The 18,274-nt window shown below is 57.0% G+C and overlaps 3 protein-coding genes across 8 annotated transcripts; 2 read left to right on the forward strand and 1 right to left on the reverse strand.

Annotated features, from left to right (window-relative positions):
• Window positions 1-64: 64 nt before the first annotated feature.
• On the reverse strand, window positions 65-17,395 carry BET1L (Bet1 golgi vesicular membrane trafficking protein like). Of its 4 annotated transcripts, none has more exons than XM_064370325.1 (4): window positions 16,013-16,934; window positions 15,702-15,758; window positions 15,428-15,583; window positions 65-3,670 (listed from the first exon to the last, which is right to left on the reverse strand). In XM_064370325.1, exons 1-4 carry the CDS (start codon window positions 16,133-16,135, stop codon window positions 3,665-3,667), a joined length of 342 nt encoding a protein of 113 aa, XP_064226395.1. In that variant the 5' UTR covers window positions 16,136-16,934; the 3' UTR covers window positions 65-3,664. The 4 variants fall into 4 exon arrangements, with proteins under 4 accessions (XP_064226395.1, XP_064226396.1, XP_012311477.1 ...); XM_012456054.2 differs by lacking the exon at window positions 65-3,670 and adding an exon at window positions 17,300-17,395 and having other exon boundaries at window positions 14,311-15,583; window positions 16,013-16,104; XM_064370326.1 differs by lacking the exon at window positions 15,428-15,583 and having other exon boundaries at window positions 15,647-15,758; window positions 16,013-16,952.
• SCGB1C1 (secretoglobin family 1C member 1) lies at window positions 5,178-6,583 on the forward strand. Its single transcript, XM_012456056.3, has 3 exons — window positions 5,178-5,253; window positions 5,761-5,960; window positions 6,427-6,583. The coding sequence occupies exons 1-3, from the start codon at window positions 5,199-5,201 to the stop codon at window positions 6,457-6,459; spliced, it is 288 nt and encodes a 95-aa protein (XP_012311479.1). The 5' UTR covers window positions 5,178-5,198; the 3' UTR covers window positions 6,460-6,583.
• On the forward strand, window positions 7,719-11,820 carry CIMAP1A (ciliary microtubule associated protein 1A). Of its 3 annotated transcripts, none has more exons than XM_021677003.2 (7): window positions 7,719-8,026; window positions 8,759-8,879; window positions 9,047-9,247; window positions 9,695-9,796; window positions 9,958-10,079; window positions 10,793-10,933; window positions 11,365-11,820. In XM_021677003.2, the coding sequence occupies exons 2-7, from the start codon at window positions 8,771-8,773 to the stop codon at window positions 11,452-11,454; spliced, it is 765 nt and encodes a 254-aa protein (XP_021532678.1). In that variant the 5' UTR covers window positions 7,719-8,026; window positions 8,759-8,770; the 3' UTR covers window positions 11,455-11,820. The 3 variants fall into 3 exon arrangements, with proteins under 3 accessions (XP_021532678.1, XP_012311474.1, XP_012311475.1); XM_012456051.3 differs by having other exon boundaries at window positions 7,719-7,873; XM_012456052.2 differs by lacking the exon at window positions 7,719-8,026 and adding an exon at window positions 8,113-8,517.
• Window positions 17,396-18,274: the final 879 nt, after the last annotated feature.

Raw genomic sequence — 18,274 nt, forward strand, 5'->3', positions numbered from 1 at the left:
TGCACACCTTGCATTAGATTTACTCCCAGGCATTTGAATTTTTGAGGCTATTGTTTGTAATTTTTGCTGGTGAACAAAAATACAATTTGCTTATGGACTAAAAAAGACACCACTTCAGAGTGTAAAGGTGAGCCATAGACTGGGAGGAGATACTGGCAGCGCTTTATACTGACCAAGGCTTTTATCTATAACGTATAAAGAGCTCCTGCTAGAGAGAAAAAAACACAGTGGAAAAAATGGGGAAGAGTCCTGAAGTGATTCTTCACCAGAAAGGTTGTTGGGGTGGCTAACAGCTATGTGAAAATTGCTCGACGTCATAAATTTTCAGATAAATGCAAATCAAAATCACACAGTAAGAGTCCCCTGCACATCCATCAGAAAGGTAAATTTAAAAAGAATTTCAATACTAAGTGTTGGCAAGAACGTGGAGTAACAGTGTAAACTGGCATAATTTTTATTTTGTGCTTTCTTTTTTTACAGCATTTATTTATAGCAGCCTTTATTCTGTCCATGCAGAGGGGAAGGGTTGGTGAAGCAGAAGGGGTACAGAGAAGCCCACAGAGGAGGCGTGTGCTCCGGCGGAAAGAGCATCTGGAGGCCGGGGGGCACTGGGGCACGGACAGCAGGCCGTGGGGATTGGCGAGGGGCTGGCTTGGTTCTCAGAGGTCACGGAGGCGGGAGCTGGTCCCTGCAAAGAGGGACTCTACCAAGAGTCTGGACTCTAGCTAAGAGTCTGGACTGTGGTTACATTCTCAGGAACGTTTGCAAGGTCATATTTAGGTGTGAGGAGAGTAGAACAGAGCGAGAGATGATGTTGCACACAGCTGTGGGCACTGGATGCCTGGTGAATGTCTTGTGCAAATGGGTAATGTGAGGAGCGGCATTTGGAGTGTGCAGGACTTAAGTATTTGTGTCTAACATATTATAGATGCCTGTGTGTCATACTCTGCTACTCCCAGTCTAGTAGATAATTGCATAGCATAACTGAGTCCGGCACTGAGGGAAGCAGTCTGAGTGGAGGTACAGCGGGGTATGATCAGCATTTAGGAGACACTTGAAACTAGTAAAGGTTGAAACACCCCTAGAGACGGGGGTTAGGGGAATTGCCCGTGTTGAGGGAGGGAGAGGCTTACAGATTACAGTAGGATGGAAAATGAAGGGAGGTAAGAGGCATGAAGAAGGCAAAGGATCACAAGTGTGGGGCAGGCGTCTTTGGCTGTGTGGTCAGTGTCATTCAGTCATGAGAGCTCAGGCTTTCTAACAGACAGTGTCTTATATGACATGGGCACTGTTTTTTGTTCCCGTTTTACAAGTAAGGAAATTTTGTATGTTGAACTTGTAAATACAGGCCGGGCACGGTGACTCATGCCCGTAATCCCATTACTTTGGGAGGCCGAGGTGAGATCACTTGAGTCAGGAGTTTGAGACCAGCCTGACCAATATAGTAAAACCCCATCTCTATTAAAAATGTAAAAATTAGTTGAGCATGATGGCAGGCACCTGTAATCCCAGCTACTGGGGAGGCTGAGGCAGGAGAATCGCTTGAACCTGGGAGGTGGAGGTTGCAGTGAGCCAAGATTGTACCACTGCATTCCAGCCTAGGCAACAGAGTGAGACTCCATCTCAAAAAAAAAAAAAAAAAAAAAAGTCCTCCAGAGGCAGAGGAGCATGGCTTCTCAGGGCTGGTGAAGGAGCAGTCTTGGCTGGAGCCCAGATGTTCGTGGGGAACAAGGGGAAACACTTGGGCAGTTGTGTGTGTTGCAGGGACAGGTGCAGGTCATAAGGACTGAGAAATTTGAGTGCCCCCTCTGAGCCCTGTGAGAAGGTGTGGAGCAGTTCGGGACATTGTATGTGGTGTGTGGGCTGAGGGATTGCAAGGGCAGGGAGTGGCAATGGAAAGAGAAAAGTGGCTATGCAACCGTGACAGATTGGTAAAGGTGGTAAAGATGCTTTCTCGGAGGGAGTCTCTGACATGGAGAAAACCAGGTAGAACTGATGGTTTACTATAATCATTGTAAAGATTGGTGTATTATTTTAATAAGCCACTTGGGGTTGGGGTCAGGGTTAGGGTTAGGGGTTAGGGTTGGGTTAGCGTTAGGGTAGCAGTTAGGGTTAGGCGTTTAGGGTTAGGGTTGCAGTTAGCGTGGGGTTAGGATCAGAGGGTTAGGGTTAGGGGTTAAGGGTTAGGGTTGGGGTTGAGGTTAGGGTTAGGGTCACAGGTGTGAGCCATGTGCCCAGCCGGCAAATGGCTTTTGAACAGAAGGAACAGCTTTCCTGGTCTGTGTTTCCCTGTGCATAACACAAGGGTAATTGTGCAGCACTGTGCTGAGATGGAAACAGATTTGAGAGCCTCACCTGGGCAGTCTCTGTACTCTAGTGACGTGAGCTGTTTTGTTATGACAGGTTGTTGTGCTTATTCCCAGGTTCCAGACTTGACCTAGAAACTGTGTGGCTGTGTTGTGAAAGGGGAAAGGGAAGCCATAGGTGGCTTCCAGGTCGTCAGCCTTAAGGTGACAACGTTTGGGACAATGACTCATGCCTGTAATCACAGCACTTTGGGAGGCTGAGGCAGGCGTATCACCTGAGGTCAGGAGTTCGAGACCAGCCTGATCAACATGGAGAAACCCCATCTCTACTAATAACACAAAATTTAGCCGGTGTGGTGGCACATGCCTGTAATCCCAGCTACTCAGGAGACTGAGGCACTAGAATCTCTTGACCCTGGGAGGCAGAGGTTGTGGTGAGTCGAGATTGTGCCATTGCACTCCAGCCTGGGCAACAAGAGTAAAACTCTGTCTCAAAAAAAGAAAAAAGGTTTGGGACAATGGGGAGATGGATACGCCATGTGACCACCTTGCCTGTTCTGCTTACAGACTCATGGAGAGATTTCTCATGGATGGATTGTATCCTTCAAGGTTTGAAATGCCCTTGTTCCTGTGGGTCTTCCCATGCTCGTGTATCTGTGCCCCACTGCCCACCCCTCTATATTAGCAGCCCAGGAAGGAGAATTGGGTAACTGAATGCACAGGTTTTGTTCTGCACTGGTTTCCTGCAGATGGGCCCACATGGCATTGCAAATCAGTGCTGTGTATTTTGGAGCTGACTCACGTTTGGATTTGTCTTATATTAAGAGGGCAGTACTCTGGATCAAATGCGTGGATTCAAACCCCACCTCCTGCTCCTCCTTAGTAGCTCCTGACACTGGGAAAGTCATCTAAACTCTAACCTCAAAGCATGGCTGAGCAGGCATCATCTCATGCGGCAGAAGCAATAGCAGAGGGATCCAGCAGGAGCTGCTCTGTTCTGCTCATTGTCACCTGCTCCTCTGCACACCTTCCTTCATGCTCTTCCCTCAGCCTCACCCCAGCTCGCACCCCTTTACTTGAAACTCCGCTCATTTTTCAGGCCCTGCTGTGCAGCTTCCTCTGATGTTCGTCATTAGAAGAGCTCTTTCCTGTGTGCTCCTGCACCACTGATCACTTCCACAACGTGGATTCTGTCTGTGATGTGCATGTGTGAAATGCTGGGAGTCACAAGCACCGCCCCCAGGAACTTGTGAAAACGTGAGGATTTCACAGACTTAAGGTGCGAAAAGTCACTAGGTTCTTTAAGAAGGCTGGGATTCTTCGGTCGAAAGAGGCCATGTTCTTCAAGAACCTGGATTCTATGGCTGGAAAAATAAGTTGGTTGAAAAAAAAATGAGTTGGAGAGGGTTGTTATTGACGTGAAGCAGAATTGCTTTCACTGATCTGCTTATTACTGTCACCCTCACCCCCACCCCCACCCAAACCAAAACCCCTGACACTAACCCTATGCCTAACCCCTAACCCTTAACCCTAACTCTAAACTCAAACCCTAACACAACCCTAACCCTAACTCTATGCCTAACCCCTAACCCCTAACCCTGACCCTAACCCTTAACCCTAACCCTAACCCTACGCCCAGTCCCTAACCCCAACCCCATCCCCTAACCCTAACCCTAACCCCTAACCCCAAACCCAAAACACTAAACCCTAACTCTAAACCCTAATCCCAACCCCTAACCCCTAACACTAAACCCTAACACCAACCCTGACCCTTAACCACCAACCCTAATGCTAAACCTAACACTTAACCCTAACTGTAACCCTTAACCCCTAACCCCAACCTTATCTGTAACCTTTAACTCTAACCTTACCCTTTAACCCTAACCCTAACCCTGTTTCCATCCCACAGGCTCTGTCCAGGATGGGATTTTATCTGATTGTTTGAAGTAGGTGGAAATCTCTGATGCTACAGGGGTCCTCCGGGGAACAAGGACCTTGGTCTTCACAGAGACTGTGCATGTGTGTGGCCCAGGAGCTGGGGGACGCCTTCAGCCACCAGGTGGCAGCAGGGCCCCTTCTGATTGGGGCCATGTGGCTCGGTGGCAGGGCTGGACAGGCACATTCCCAGTAACGGTTGCTCTTGGGGTGTTTTTTTTTGGTGGCCCCAGGTGTCCAACCTCCTGTGTCCACTGTAATATGTCCTGGGACCCTCTCCCCGAGGGCCTTCAACCTTTGCTGGCCTGGCTGCTGACGGAAGACGTACCTCCAGCCTGTCCCTTCCTCACTTCCTGCCAAGACCTGGCCCCGGCACAGCCGGGCCCTCTCAGGCTACCTTCTCTCTTCCAGGCTGCTTCTCAGCCCCCAGCTCATCCTAGGGCTGTGTCCACTCGTGCATTTGCAGCCCCTTCCCCCAGTCGGCCGCCCCTATTCTGAGTAGTGAGGAGGCCACTGCCTGATTGGAGACCCCCAGGTGCAGACCCAGAGCACACAGCACCCAAGAAGAAGAGGGATTCCCACCTCAAAAGAAAGGCCTGAGACCAACCCCAGACCCCACCACCCTCGGTCTCAAGGGCAGGCACGACTATGGCCAGGCCCTGCTGCCCTCTTCACCAACCAGCTGGCACGGCTTCGAAGCCCTCACCAGCGTTCCCTCCTCCCACACCTATTCTCTCTCACACACACCCTAAAGCCACTTGCCAACCACCTGTCACGCAGCCACCCCAAGCCTGTTGCTGCTTGGCACCCACTGGGGGCCAGGGATGTGACAAACGTCACCTGAGCTGGCTGCCGGCTCCTAATGGGCAGGTCCGGCCCACCCTCTAGGAGAGGTGCTGCCCACTGAGGCATAAAACCCCAGGGTTCTGGCTGGACGCAGCTCCAGAGGCTACCGGCATGAAGGGGAGCAGTGCCCTCCCGCTGGTGGCCCTCACCCTGCTCTGCATCTGCGGTGAGTCTGTGCCACTGGGGCTTCCAGAACATTTGGTAGCGGGGGGTTGGGGGCACCTGAGGAGGTAAAATCCTGGCATCAGGTCTGTGCAGTGAACACTCCACCTGCGTCTGTCACAGAGGTGGGCAAGGAGCCGACAGAACCAGTCCCCACCCAACTACACCCCAACCAAAGACAAAGCCCAGCTGACTCACCAACCCCAGCCCAGTCCAGCCTGACCTGACCTTTCAAGGGATCAGATTTCCCCCACACCAGAGGCTTAACTTTCCTTCCCTGGTGATCCCAGGGAACGCTGAGTGGGAATTGGAACAGCTAAGATTAAGGGCGGAGGGGTCTTTGGGCAAGGTTGAGTTGAGGGTGCTGTGGAGGAAGACATGGGGAGGAGACGCGGCCACTGACGGGGAGGGTCTGGAGACCACGGAGGCTGGAGCCCTGGGATAGGTCCAGGGCTGGGGTTACACCAGAGTCGCCCCGTCCTGTCCTGGTACCATCTCGCCTGTGATGCAGGGCTAGCCACAGGGGAGGACGATGCTGAGTTTTTCATGGACTTCCTACAAACACTGCTGGTGGGGACCCCAGAGGAGCTCTATGACGGGCCCCTGGGCAAGTACAATGTCAACGAGGATGCCAAGGCGGCCCTGACTGAACTCAAGTCCTGCATAGATGGCCTGCAGCCGATGCACAAGGCACAGCTGGTCGAGCTGCTGGTATGGGGGCTGCGGGGACACCCCATTCCCTGAAGACCTTAAGCCTTACCAAGACCACCCAACACAACACCCCCACAGCCTACCGCCCATACATGTCCCACCACCCACAGACATCGGACCCACATCAGCCAGCTGACGTGGACGCCCCAGACCTCCTGTCCACAGAGCGGCCCCCAGACGCCAAAGACCTGCTCCTCCCTAGTCGGCAGGCACACACGTGCGCACAGATGCAAATACAGGTGCAGACATGGAACGCACACCGCATGCACACGTGTAAACACATTCACACATGCACGCTCACACCCACACATGTGCACACCATCACGCATGCACACACAGCCCCGGCTACTGGAAGGCGATGGCCAGAAATATGCCAGATCCCCCACCGAGGGCCTTGCTTCCTGATCGAGCCGTGGCTCTCCAGTTACTGATCACAGCTGTCTTAGCCCACGTGTCTGCCTTCCAGGTGCAAGTGCTGGGCAATGCGGACGCTGCCTAAGTGGACCGCAGACAAGGCTCAGCCATAGGACCCACCACACAAGCAGCCATGGACGCGCCGCCCACCACCACCTCCCCACATGGAAATTCGCCCTCAAACCATTTAATCAATAAAGCCTTCTGCAGCTCAGGCTCTGATTCCTGTCTCTCCCCCGACAGAGGGACACAGCCAGATACACAGACCCACATACACAGGGTCCCACTCAAGGAGCACACATGTGAAGGTCACCCACAGAGGGACACACAGACACAGGGTCCACCCAGGAGCAGGCACACCACAGGCAAGACCCAAAATGGAAATCCAGGCAGACACCACGTAGGCAGGTGGACAGAGCACAGAGCCAGACAGCGCCACGTGGACATGGGGCGTCCGGAAGGAGGCGGGCGGCAGAGGCAGCGGTATGAGGTGGGGGGGCAGGGAGCCCCAGACACAGGAAGTGTCCAGAACTGGGTGGGCACAGACCCCCTGTCGCCCACAGGCTAGGTCAGGGCAGGGGTGCTCAGCATCTGAACGCTGGTGCTGTAAGACGATAGCTGTGCACAGCAAATGTACACAGTCACACAGGCGGCCCAGGTCCGGTGGGTTTCAGAACAATCTCTCTTCCCAAAGTCGCCCAAGAAAAGAGTCTGCCTGGAAGACACTGGGAGGAGCTTGGGCCCCAAGAGGACCCCTGGCAAGGCCGAGAAAAAGGTGCACCTGTGTCCAAGGGGGTTGGGAGCCGCAGGTGAGCAGCCTCTGAGGTCAGCCAGGGCAGCAGCAGTGCCCACGCTGACTCACGCCCACCGCAACCGGCACAGACCCTGACCCTGGATCCCAGGATCTGCCATAGCCAGAACCTTCCAGCATCTCAGTGCCCCTAATCTCTGGTCTCTTCCGGGGGCACAGCTGAGTGGAGCTGCCACACCCTCAGTGCTGAGCCCCGAAACTTCACTGCCCCAGCCCTCTGTCCTGTCTGAGCCTGGCAGGGAGGCCATGGCTGAGGGAGCCCTAGGGAGAGTGCCCTGGAGGACTTGGTTATGGTGGCGTGTAAGGGTTAAAACATTCTCCTGTTGCTTTTAAATGAAGTTATGTCCAAACTCCATGCTTGAGAGCCTGTTTTATCTTCATTTCCTTGAACTGTCTGGGGGCGTTCCGAGCTCAGGTTCCCAGATGTACTTAAATAAACAAGTAAGACACAGGAATCTGGCCAATTCCCGTGTCTGCTCTTTAATAAACAACTTCAAGGATGTAGTTACATAATGAAGTTTGCTCTCAAGGGAGGGGGTCTGTGTTCTGTCCTGTGAACTTGTTATATAATGCAACATCATAAAAGCAGTTGTAACACTACACAGAATGAACAGACAGGCTTCTGCATCTGACTTGTGCCTACCCGCGCTGCTGTACCGCCGGTGTTGACTGCAAGATTGCTGTTTGGGTATGATACCAACTTATGTATATATTTGTAAATAAACCTTTTCTTACTCCTATTTCTCGGCTGGTGTTTTTCCTTCCCACGAACCTGCCTGTTCAAAGAAAATCCAAGCTTGGTACCACTGAAACCGAAACAGGGAGCTGGTGAGGGGACCTGGTAAGAAGGACCTGATGAGAGGACCTGGTGAAGGGGGGACCTGGTGGGGGGACCTGGTGGGGGGACATGGTAAGGGGCACCTGGTGGTGAGCTCTGGTGAGGGGATCTAAGGCTGAGGCCATTGTCTTGGTCACACTGACAGTAATCTAGAACCTGTCATCCCACAGAGCACAGAGACACATTCTAGAGTTTAGAGTGGGGGACCTCTCCCCAGTTCCGTAAGCCCCTGAGGAGAGACGGAGGCCTTCCTCTCCACGCTCCTTTTGCGGGAACTCCCTGGCACCAAGAGCAGAAGGGACAGGACAGTCTCTGAGGAGGATGGGACCATAGGCTGCCTGGAGTGCCGTCCCTACACCGAAGAAGTTATAGCCCCTCCTAGGCAGCCCCCTCCCTGCCCCTCGGCACAGCCTCAACCGAGACGTTCCCCACCTTTGATCACCACTCCAAGTAGGAGAACCTGGCCCGGGGCCTCCTTGCAGCTGAGAAGCGTGGTGAGTTGAGGGCCACCATGGACAGCAACTCTGGGTTAGGGTTAACCTGGTGCGGCGTTCACAGTCCTATGCAGAATGCTCCCAGCATCCCTAACTCCTGGCTCCCAGCTGGAGCCCCCCACTGAGAACCCTGTAGCAGGTTCAGCAGGTTTCAGCGTCAGCAGGAGCAGGGACAGGGACATCAGGGCTGGCATGGGACAGGGCCGGGCCTCCCAGCACCTGGTAACCCTCTCATTTGTAGACAGAGCCGGCCATGACGGAGGAGGTATGGATGGGCACCTGGAGGCCCCATCGCCCCCGGGGACCAATCATGGCCCTCTACAGCAGCCCTGGACCCAAGTACCTCATTCCAACAACAACAGGTAAGAGCCTGAGAGCCTGTGGGGAGGGTCAGGAAACAGGAGGGTGGGTGGCCTGGGGAAGGCCTGAGGGTGGGGGTCCACGGAGGGCCCGGGGCTCAATCCCTGACTCCCAGCGGGGAGAAGGGCAGGTCAGGCTCCAGGCTGCTCAGGGCCCACTGCATCCACAGGCTTCATGAAGCACACGCCCACCAAGCTATGCGCACCAGCCTACAGTTTCCGTGGGGCCCCCATGCTCCTGGCAGAGAACTGCTCCCCAGGGCCCCGCTACAATGTAAACCCCAAGGTACTGAGGACTGGCAAGGACCTTGGCCCTGCCTACTCCATCCTAGGGCGCTACCACACCAAGACCATGCTGACCCCTGGCCCAGGTTAGTGACCGCCCCCCCCGCCCCGCTCAGGCTCCTGCCCTATGCAGCCTCTGGCCTGCCCCTCCCTGCTGGGTCCCCCTAACCTCATGTCCGCAAGGGTGTGAGAGCTCAGCCATCCCGCCCCTCCTGTCCCATCTTTCTCTCTTGAGGGGTCGCCATCACACCTGGGCAGAGAAGACTCTGACCTTAGAGCCCAGCTCCAACCTGGCCCTTTCTCTGGCGAGCCCACGTCAGACCCCACTCTCCCTGCTCAAAAATGGCCTTGTCTTCCCAGCCCTGAGGTCAGCATTTCCATCCTGGACATCCCCTGACCAGACCTGGTCACCACCTGTGTTGGAGCCCAGAGGCCCCATGCCTAGAATGTTGGGGAGCCCTCCTTGAGCCCCCAAACAGGGCTGCATACCCACCTGCTTGTTGTCCCAGCAACCCCCTTGGCTCCTCATCCAGGTGACTACTTTCCAGAGAAATCCACTAAGTTCGTGTTCGACTCAGCGCCCAGCCACTCTCTCTCTGCTCGGACAAAGACATTCCGAGTGGACAGCACCCCAGGTCCGCAGCAGCCCCAACGGTCCTCAGCCAAACGGATCTGGGGATCCTGGGTGGGGTGGGTGAGACGCGGCAGCCTGACGGCTGATCTCCAGGATTAGGGGAGAGCCCAGGGAAGGGGCAGTGGGCCCTGTTCCGGCCTGAGGAACACGTCCACCCTGCAGGCCCCGCTGCGTACATGCTGCCCATGGTGATGGGGCCCCACACCGTCGGGAAGGTCTCCCAGCCCTCCTTTTCCATCAAGGGCCGCAGCAAGCTGGGCGGCTTCAGCGACGACCTCCACAAGGCAAGGGTCCCCCCGGCTGAGAACAGAGAACTGCCCCCCAACCTCCCCCACAACCCAGGACCCACCAGCTCAGCCCTGCCTTGCCGAAGCCCCTCAGCCCCCTATCCTCTGGGTGCCTGCCACGTGCTGGGGTGACACTGCAGTGGTGAGGAGGTCCAGGCCCTGGCAGAGGACGGTGCTGTCTGGAGGGTGACGGGCAGTCTTAGCTAGGATTGCATGGAAAGAAGAGGAGGAGGAAAAAATAAACCATGACCTATTTTGGGGAGGAGGGTCCTGGTTTCAGAAACAGCCAGTGCAAAGGCCTTGGGTGGGCATGTGCCCAAGAGCTTGAGGGGCCTGAGACGGGGAAACCGTGTCACGGCACCCACCAGCCCTTATCCATGTCGATTTCACCAGCCCCAGGCCCCCAAGTCCAATGGGACAGCGACCTGCTGGAAGCAGGCCTCACACACGCTCAGGGATGTTCCCAGGACTGGTGCACTCTGAGGATGTCACAGCCAGCGTGAGGCTGAAATCGAGGAAGTAGCCCCCACCTGAGAAGGTGCCCCACAAGCAGGGTGACAGAACACAGAGGGGCCCTGATGCACAGGCACCGACTTGTAGCTGGCTCTGTTGACTCAGGCCTGAGACCCTCTGTCCAAGTTTGCTCTCTGCTCTCTAGGGCCGCACGCCCTGGGTAGGCCGAGCTCGTCTGAGCCTCCTTTGCCTCTCAGACCCCAGGTCCTGCAGCCTACCGCCAGACTGACATGCAGATGACCAAGTTCAAGGCTCCACAGTACACCATGGCTGCCCGTGTAGAGCCTCCAGGGGACAAGGCCCTCAAGCCAGGACCAGGCGCCCACAGCCCTGAGAAGGTCCAGGAAGAGCACAGCCCAGAGGGGTCAGGGTGGGGTGGGGGCCCTGGCCCAAAGGGATGTGCAGGAAAGAGCAGGGGAGGGGGGCTGGGACACAGAGGAGGGGAAACAGGGTCAGGCTGTGAAGGACACAGCCAAGAGGGGGTGGAGTGTTAGGGTGGGGACGGGAAGCACCTCCGCCCTCGGGACCCTGCACATACCCGACCTGCACCAGCCCCACAGGTCACCCTTCAGCGACATGGAAGCAGAGGCCCTGCCCTTTTCCTTAGACACTGACAGCTACCACTGCTGAGTGCTCTGTGTTCAAACCTGGGAGTGTAGCTTCTGGCCACCTTGGCCCCAGGCTCAGGAAGGACAGTGGCCCAGCCCCAGCCAGGGCAGAGACCTGCGTGTGGGGGTGCTGGCTCCTCTCACGGCCCCTCCTCTCCCAGGTGACTCTGACCAAGCCCTGCGCCCCCATTGTCACCTTCGGCATCAAACACTCTGATTACACGACACCCCTGGTGGTTGACGTGGAATAGCCCAGCCCTGCCGTGCCTCATCACGCCCAACATCTGCACAAGATTCACTGGGCCACGGAGCTCGAGCTGCCTTCACCCGCTGGGCTGGGCCGGCCTGGCCCCGCAGGGCAGAGCACGCTTGTTTGGACGACTGTAACCAGTTATTTTTTTCTACGCTATTTTACCATTTGTTATCTTGTTTTCTGCTGTGCCCAAAGTATTTAATAAATCAGATTGCATCAATTAAGGGTTTGTCTTGGTGGAAGGATCAAGCTTTTACAGAAAGGAGCCCCCATGGGCTGTCAGCACCTGCCCACATGGGGCCCCATCCTGGCTTCTAGGGCCCAGGGTCAGCTTCGTGAGATGGGAGGGCCTGAGTGCCTCAGACACCCTGCTCCACACCTGTCCCTCCCGATACTGTCGGCCTTGAACCCCAAAAACAGCCACACCTGTGTTCATCACCTCTGAGCAATGTCGTGTCCCTCCCCTTGAATCTGTCCTGAATAATGAGGTATGGCAGAACTGATGCCACCTGGCTTCTGATGCCAGGCATACAAGGTACCAAGGAAGCAGCTTCTGCCTGGATACCAGTGCCCACCCCGCCCCCCACTCTTTACCACTGTGTCCACGTTTGCTCCAGCACCAGCCATCACATGAGGAAGCTTAAGCACGGTGAGACTGAACTCATCATCCCGCCCTCCACTCACCAGCACCGACCTCTGGACGTGAGCAAGCCTTCGGATGGAGACAGCCCCGGGACCACATCTCACAGTGAGGCCTCCACATTGGAGAGCAAAAACGGCCAACCCTGAAGCAGTGCCCTAGCTCAAATTCAATGACACGTGGTAAATTGCTGCAATTTTAAGTGCAGTTTTAGGGTGGCCTGTTACACATCAGTGGGTAACGCAGGGAGCAGGAGGACATGGACAGGGAGGGTATGACCCTGCAGAGGGGGTTCCAGAGGCTACCCAGGAGTCCAAGGTCAGGCCTCAAGCAGTGGAGTCTGGATCTCAACTTGGCCTTTTGGGGAGGTCACTTTAGGATGGGAGGCCTTGACAGACCCAGCTGGAGCACCATCACCTACACCTGTGTAAAGCACAATACAGCTGCTGACTCACTTAGCTGTGATCACGCCAGCCTGCGTATTCAAAGCACTTCATGTTTACTCACGTTTTTGGGGGTGTTTTTTTTTTTTGGGAGGGAGTCTCTCTGTCGCCCAGGCTGGAGTGCAGTGGTGCCATCTCGGCTCACTGCAACCTCCACCTCCCATGTTCAAGCGATTCTCCTGCCTAAGCCTCCTGAGTAGCTGGAATTACAGCCAAGCACCACCACACCAGCTACTTTCTGTATTTTTAGTACAGACGGGGTTTCACCATTTTGGTCAGGCTGGTCTCGAACTCCTGACCTTGTGATCCACCCACCTCAGCCTCCCAAAGTGTTGGGATTACAGGCATGAGCCACCGCGCCCGGCCTGCTCACTCACTGATTCCCTATGTGATGACGCCCTCAGGATCCCCATCTGCATTTCAGGAACTTGGGCAGGGAAGGGTAACACAGCAGGAAGTGGGTGAGTCTGTGGCTGCCCTGCCCAAAGTCAACCCTGATGGGAAGGGAGAGGGTTTATGGCACCAGTGCCCACGGCCAGCCTGTGGACCAGGGTGAGCTCCACACAAAATTCCCTCGAATCCCAAGGAAATGAGGATGACAGAGACCATACGATTAGTTCTTCACGAAATCGTATTTACGAGAAATTTTTATTGTTTACGTGTTTCGTCTTGAAATTATGGGATAGAACCTAGCACTGTGTCCTCACTTGGCAGAGTGGGTAACCCTGGCTCTCACGACCGGCCCACAAGACCCCTTTTGGTTTTACTGGTGTCAGGATCATAGTCAGCAAACCCCGCTCTTTCACAGGGTTGGGCCCCTCAGGAAGCTCTGGTCTGGCACAGCAGCAGCAGGGCTGCCATCCTCCCTTTGTGGGATCTTTCTTAACACAGCAAGAGTGAGACACAGAAAAGCAAACCAGAAAGGAAGTCCAGCCCAGACCCCAAAGTACCCAGGAGGGCTGCAAACAGCCGTGGAGACGAAGAGACAGGGAGGGAACACAGTGACCGCGTCTCAGAGACAACAAAGCACCTCCCTAACACAGGTCGCCCCGAGTCGCAGCCTAACTTCCTAGTTTGCATCAGCAAGATGAGCAGGAGCCACCATAGAAGAGCACCAGGTGTCTGGTTCGGTTCCCACAGCTCAGTCACATTCCCCAGTAATGGAGGTCAGCTCTGAATGGCCCAGGAAAATATGGGGGATGGAGAGCTGGGAGACAGCGTAGGCAGCTGCTACTGTGCCTGGTGACCAGGGGACAAGCCCCCGATGAGCAGAGGACCAAGGCAAGCCACGGCAGGCAAGGACACTGGTGCCTGAGGAATGACAGGGGTCTGCAAAGGGACATCTGAGGCGGGGGCAGCAAGCTGGGAGCAACGCTGGCCCAGCCAGGTTTCAGGGCAACAGCAAAGCCCCAGAGAATGGAGGCAGTCGGGTAGACCCCGCTGGGTGAGCAGCGGGCTTGCGCCGCATGAGCGAGTAAGAAGGTGGACTCCACTCCTCCAGGAGGCCGACAACCTCGGCCAGGTACAATGGAAGGGGGCTATGGCAAGCGTGCATGGAGAAAGGGGGCTTGATGTGTGTAAAGGAGAAGGAAGGAAGGGGAAGGGTGAGCAAAGTGGGGCTGCAGGAGCCAGGCTGTGGCTTGTCTCTGGTCAGCCAGGAGCTCCGAGGCAGTTCGGGATGGACAGGACACACAGTGAGCCCACAGTCCCCGGGGAGTGACTGGGAGGCACAAGATCGAACAGGACAAAGAAGGGCACAGCAGCACACGACTCGCACTTTAAAGGTGTTTTTATGCCAAGACAGGGGGCTGGGACCCCATCTCGAGGTGGGAAGAAGTCATTTCCCTGCCAGTCCAGTGGTTTGAACACGAGCCCGCCCCAGGGAGAGGTGGGTAAGGTGGGCATCCTGCAGGGCTGGAGAAGAGGAGGATGGCACGGAGCACCATCACAGTCAAGGGAGCCTGGCAGGGATTGGCAGAGGGGCAAAAGTTACCAGCAAGCTAGGAGGCAACTGGAGTCCTCACAGGAACCTTCCTGTGCAGACCCACGGACGATCCCCCACCCTGCATGGTTTGCCTGACTCTGAAATGCCAAACAGGCCCACTTCTAGTGTGTTCTCCTGAAAACACATCTTTGGTGCTGGATTGATCCTGAATCCCGAGAATGCAACTTTCTGCTCCTAGATACACAGTCACATGACCCAGAAGGATCCAGGCCCAGTGGCTAGGCCAAGGCTGTGGTTCGCTCCATCCACACCCCAGTTCTCCCCAGGGGTCTCACTTCATCCGCAGGACTGGAGAGCGGGCAGAGAGAACTCGCAGCAGGGTAGCCCACACTGGTCTGCCCATGCTTAGCAACCGTGGCCAGAAGTAACTGTGATCTCCAGGTTGAGAGGCCTCAGTTGGAGGAGACGGCACTCACTCAGGTTCACAGTCCCTTCCTGTGTCAGCTCCAGGCAGCTTGGATCACAGACGCGCCCTCACCCAGACAAGGACACAACCGTGGAGCCTTAAGATGTCAGAGTCCCAAGAGCTGGGAGAAAGGCTGCAGGCCTCAAGTGGCTACGTCTGGGATTCAACAGCTGCTGTGCTCGGACCTGGCTCCTCTAGACATGCTGTGGCCCCAACTCTGCTGGTGTCTCTAGCACCTGGGGGAGTAGGGAGGGGCTGGCCCTTGGTTTCCCCAAAAGAAAGAGTCCCTTCCACAGCCAACATGAGCTCATCAGGTCACAGCCTTCTGCCCCACAGGAAGAAGATTCTTAACCCACGATTGTAATTTCAAAGGAGTATTTTGTAGGCAAGTTCTCTGGAGCCCAAGACGCCAGGCAGGAAGACCTGGGCTGCCCTTGGCACCCACAGACACCAGCTCCCACGGGTTCACGTCCTTGCCTTTGACAAGAAGTAGGAGAGGATGAAGAAGGCCACGATTAGACCCATGGCCATGCCACACAGAAGCTTCCGGTTGTCTCGCCCAGACCTTGCCATTGTGGAAAAGCGTTTCACACTCCCTGTAAGCAGGCCAGTCATGCTCGTGAAATCCGAATCCTAAGGGAGGAATCCCAGCAAGATCACACAGAAGTGGTGATTTGACAGCCCACCCGCACGCACCGGTGCTGGAGACACTGCAGGCTCTGCAGCAGGGAGTGCTGGGGCAGGCCCTTACCATGCCGTCCAGGTACCGGTTCTGATCCTCTGCGTCCCTATCGATGTCCAGGGCAAGCTGTTCAGCACAGAGAGGGCAGGGTTGGGCCAGAGCAGACACGTAATGCAGCACTCACCCTCCCCAAACCAGACAGAGTGCTGCAGCAGCAGCAGAGAGGTCCAGGCGGGGCCTCATGCAGGTGAGCACAGCCACAAATCGGACGAGGAGTATGGAAAACTGCCTGAAACTCCTCTAGGCCATCTGTCTTTCCTCTGATCCCCACTCCCCTAGGGCACCCGGTAGAGGTAAGAGGACAGGAGACCACTACTGACCGATTTGAGCCTGGTGACTTTGGAGGCCAGGGTGTCGGTCATTCGCTTGTTCTCCCGGTCTAGTATCTCTTCCACAGCACCAGGACTCTGAGCTGAGAAGAGAGAGAGGCTGAGGGGTTGCATCCACCGGGGAGCACGGCCCCTGACCCCTCTCGCTCCAACCACATCTGGGTGAGTTGGAAATCCAGGGTGACCGGGCCCTGTGTCTGCTGGGCAGGTGGCAGACACAGGGCCCTAACCCAGGTTCCAGCAGGTGGATCTTGCACATGTGAGGAGGCTGCGTAAATGACGACGTGTGTAAACGCCTGTCATGTGAACACATGCCCTGTGTACACATCCAGGTGGGGATGGGCAAGCACCCACAACAGGCTCGGTGCAATCAGCAGTTTCCGATACTGCGTAGCAGAACCTGGACCCGGCCCTGGGATGCTGGTAAGATGTGACACTTGCATCCGTGGAGGTCGCCATCTGTGTAAGAGTGCAAGAAAGACTTGGGAGAAGTAGGAAGGCTCCTGCAGGGACGAGTTTAAAGCTGGCTCCTGAAGAAGTGGCAAGGAACCAGGACAGAACGTTGAGAAGGCTCTTTACCGCACAGAAAACGGCTGAGCCAAGCTCCCAATTCCCCAAGATGGAAGCCGAGATCGACCAAGAGAGGAATCCTCGGTCTGCATCCCACAGAGGGCTCCCGCAACACCCGGAGCACACCCGGAGCACAGCGCTTGCAGAGGCCTGGCCTGTCATAGGCTGGGCCAGGTCAGGCGGGTGAGAACCACCCCACGCCGGGCTTCAATGTAAGGAACGGGTGCCGGCGTCCTTCCAACTACTCATGCTCAGCAATTCCTTTAATCATCACAGCAACTCAGAGAGGCGGACATCAGTATCCCACTTTGCAGACAAGAACGCGGGCTCCGGGAGGGGGACCGGGGCCATCCAGGCCCAAGTTCGCAGGCGCCTGCCTGGACACCAACCACGCACGGCCTGGCCCCGGGACCTGCCGAAGGCCGAGGCTCCCGCACCCGAACCCACGCAGAACGGTCTCACAGGGAGTGGCGGAGAGCTGCGGGGCCCCTCGCTGCAGCAGCCAGGCCGCCCGCCCGCCTTCCGTCCTAGCAGCAGGGCCGGCCGAAACCCCGCTGCCCTCGGACCCGGGAGGGTCCGAATCTGCCCCCGTGACAGGGTCCTCTCCGCCGAGGACCGTTTAGAGGGGCCAAAGCAGGCGCACGCGGCTCTGCAGGTAACGGCGTCGGCCCCGCCCCGCCCCCAACGACTCCGCTCTCTCGCGCTCACCCCGAGTCCAGTCCGCCATTGCGCCTTCCCCGGCTCCCCAACGCCGACACCGACGCGGCCACCGCCGCCTCGGACGTGGCGAGTCAAGGGGCAGGACTTCCGGGCCCGCCTTCGCGCCGACCACGCCCCCAGGTGCCCCACCCCTTCCGCCTTGAACTCGCTGACTTCCGGCTGAGGGCCACGGGTCGGGAACCGCCGGTCGCGGGAGCGCGGGTATGTGGCGTTTATTTTCCGCACCGTCCCAGGCTGGCGTGCGGTGACGCGATCCCGGCTCACTGCGTCCTCCGCCTGCCGGGCTCAGGCAGCCCTCCCGCCTCGGCCTCCCAAGGTGCCGGGATTACTGGCGTGCGCCACCCGGATGTGACGTTCGTCGTTCCTGTGCGCGTAGGGCGGGGCGGGGCCTGCGGTGTGGGACAGACGCTCCCGCGGGTTAAGTCCTAACGGCGGGGAAGGATTCACAGGCCCCCCGAGCGGGAGCCCCGTTCCTGGCCTCTTCTTGTCGTCCGGTGTCGGCAGAAGCAGCGTTTCCTCACTGCCCGTTTTGAAGCACAGCCTCGTGTCCTTTGGTGTTTCCTTGTGTGCCTTCCCCTCGGGAACAGAAGCTCCGCGAAGGCATGGACCTAGGAGTACCGTCCGCCTGCGTTCCCCCGCAAACGCCTAACGAGCGCGACGGCCCGGGACTGACAAGTCCCCCGCTTCGGCTCCGCCTCCACTCCCCATCCGTTCTGTGGCGCGCCGGGGGCGGGGGTGTGTGTGTGGCAGGGCGAGCTGGGGGCTGAGGCCGTTTCCCATTGGAAATTCCGGCCCAGGACGCGCGGACGCAGGAGAGGGGTCAGTTCGGTCGAGAGAACCGCCGCTGCGGCTCCAGGCCGCGCCCCTCCAGGCGCCGCCCGCCGCCCCGTCCCGGCCTCCCCTGCGCGCCGGCGCGGGGTTCTCTGGGCCAGGGCGGGGCCGGCGATCTGCGGCCCGGAACAG

Source organism: Aotus nancymaae, unplaced genomic scaffold (assembly GCF_030222135.1).
Source record: "Aotus nancymaae isolate 86718 unplaced genomic scaffold, 86718_ANA_hifiasm-v0.15.2.pri h1tg000106l, whole genome shotgun sequence".
Classification (NCBI taxonomy): domain Eukaryota; kingdom Metazoa; phylum Chordata; class Mammalia; order Primates; family Aotidae; genus Aotus; species Aotus nancymaae.

Bases quoted from the DNA above. Each gene is read 5' to 3' on its own strand.
- SCGB1C1 (XM_012456056.3), top strand. From the start codon at position 5,199: ATGAAGGGGAGCAGTGCCCTCCCGCTGGTGGCCCTCACCCTGCTCTGC. The intron at 5,254-5,760 runs GTGAGTCTGTGC...CCTGTGATGCAG, and splicing joins CACCCTGCTCTGCATCTGCG to GGCTAGCCACAGGGGAGGAC. The intron at 5,961-6,426 runs GTATGGGGGCTG...TCTGCCTTCCAG, and splicing joins CACAGCTGGTCGAGCTGCTG to GTGCAAGTGCTGGGCAATGC.
- CIMAP1A (XM_021677003.2), top strand. From the start codon at position 8,771: ATGACGGAGGAGGTATGGATGGGCACCTGGAGGCCCCATCGCCCCCGG. The intron at 9,248-9,694 runs GTTAGTGACCGC...CTCCTCATCCAG, and splicing joins CATGCTGACCCCTGGCCCAG to GTGACTACTTTCCAGAGAAA. The intron at 9,797-9,957 runs GTCCGCAGCAGC...TCCACCCTGCAG, and splicing joins CCGAGTGGACAGCACCCCAG to GCCCCGCTGCGTACATGCTG.
- BET1L (XM_012456053.3), bottom strand. From the start codon at position 16,135: ATGCAACCCCTCAGCCTCTCTCTCTTCTCAGCTCAGAGTCCTGGTGCT. The intron at 15,759-16,012 runs GTCAGTAGTGGT...TGTGCTGAACAG, and splicing joins AAGTCACCAGGCTCAAATCG to CTTGCCCTGGACATCGATAG. The intron at 15,584-15,701 runs GTAAGGGCCTGC...TTCCTCCCTTAG, and splicing joins ACCGGTACCTGGACGGCATG to GATTCGGATTTCACGAGCAT.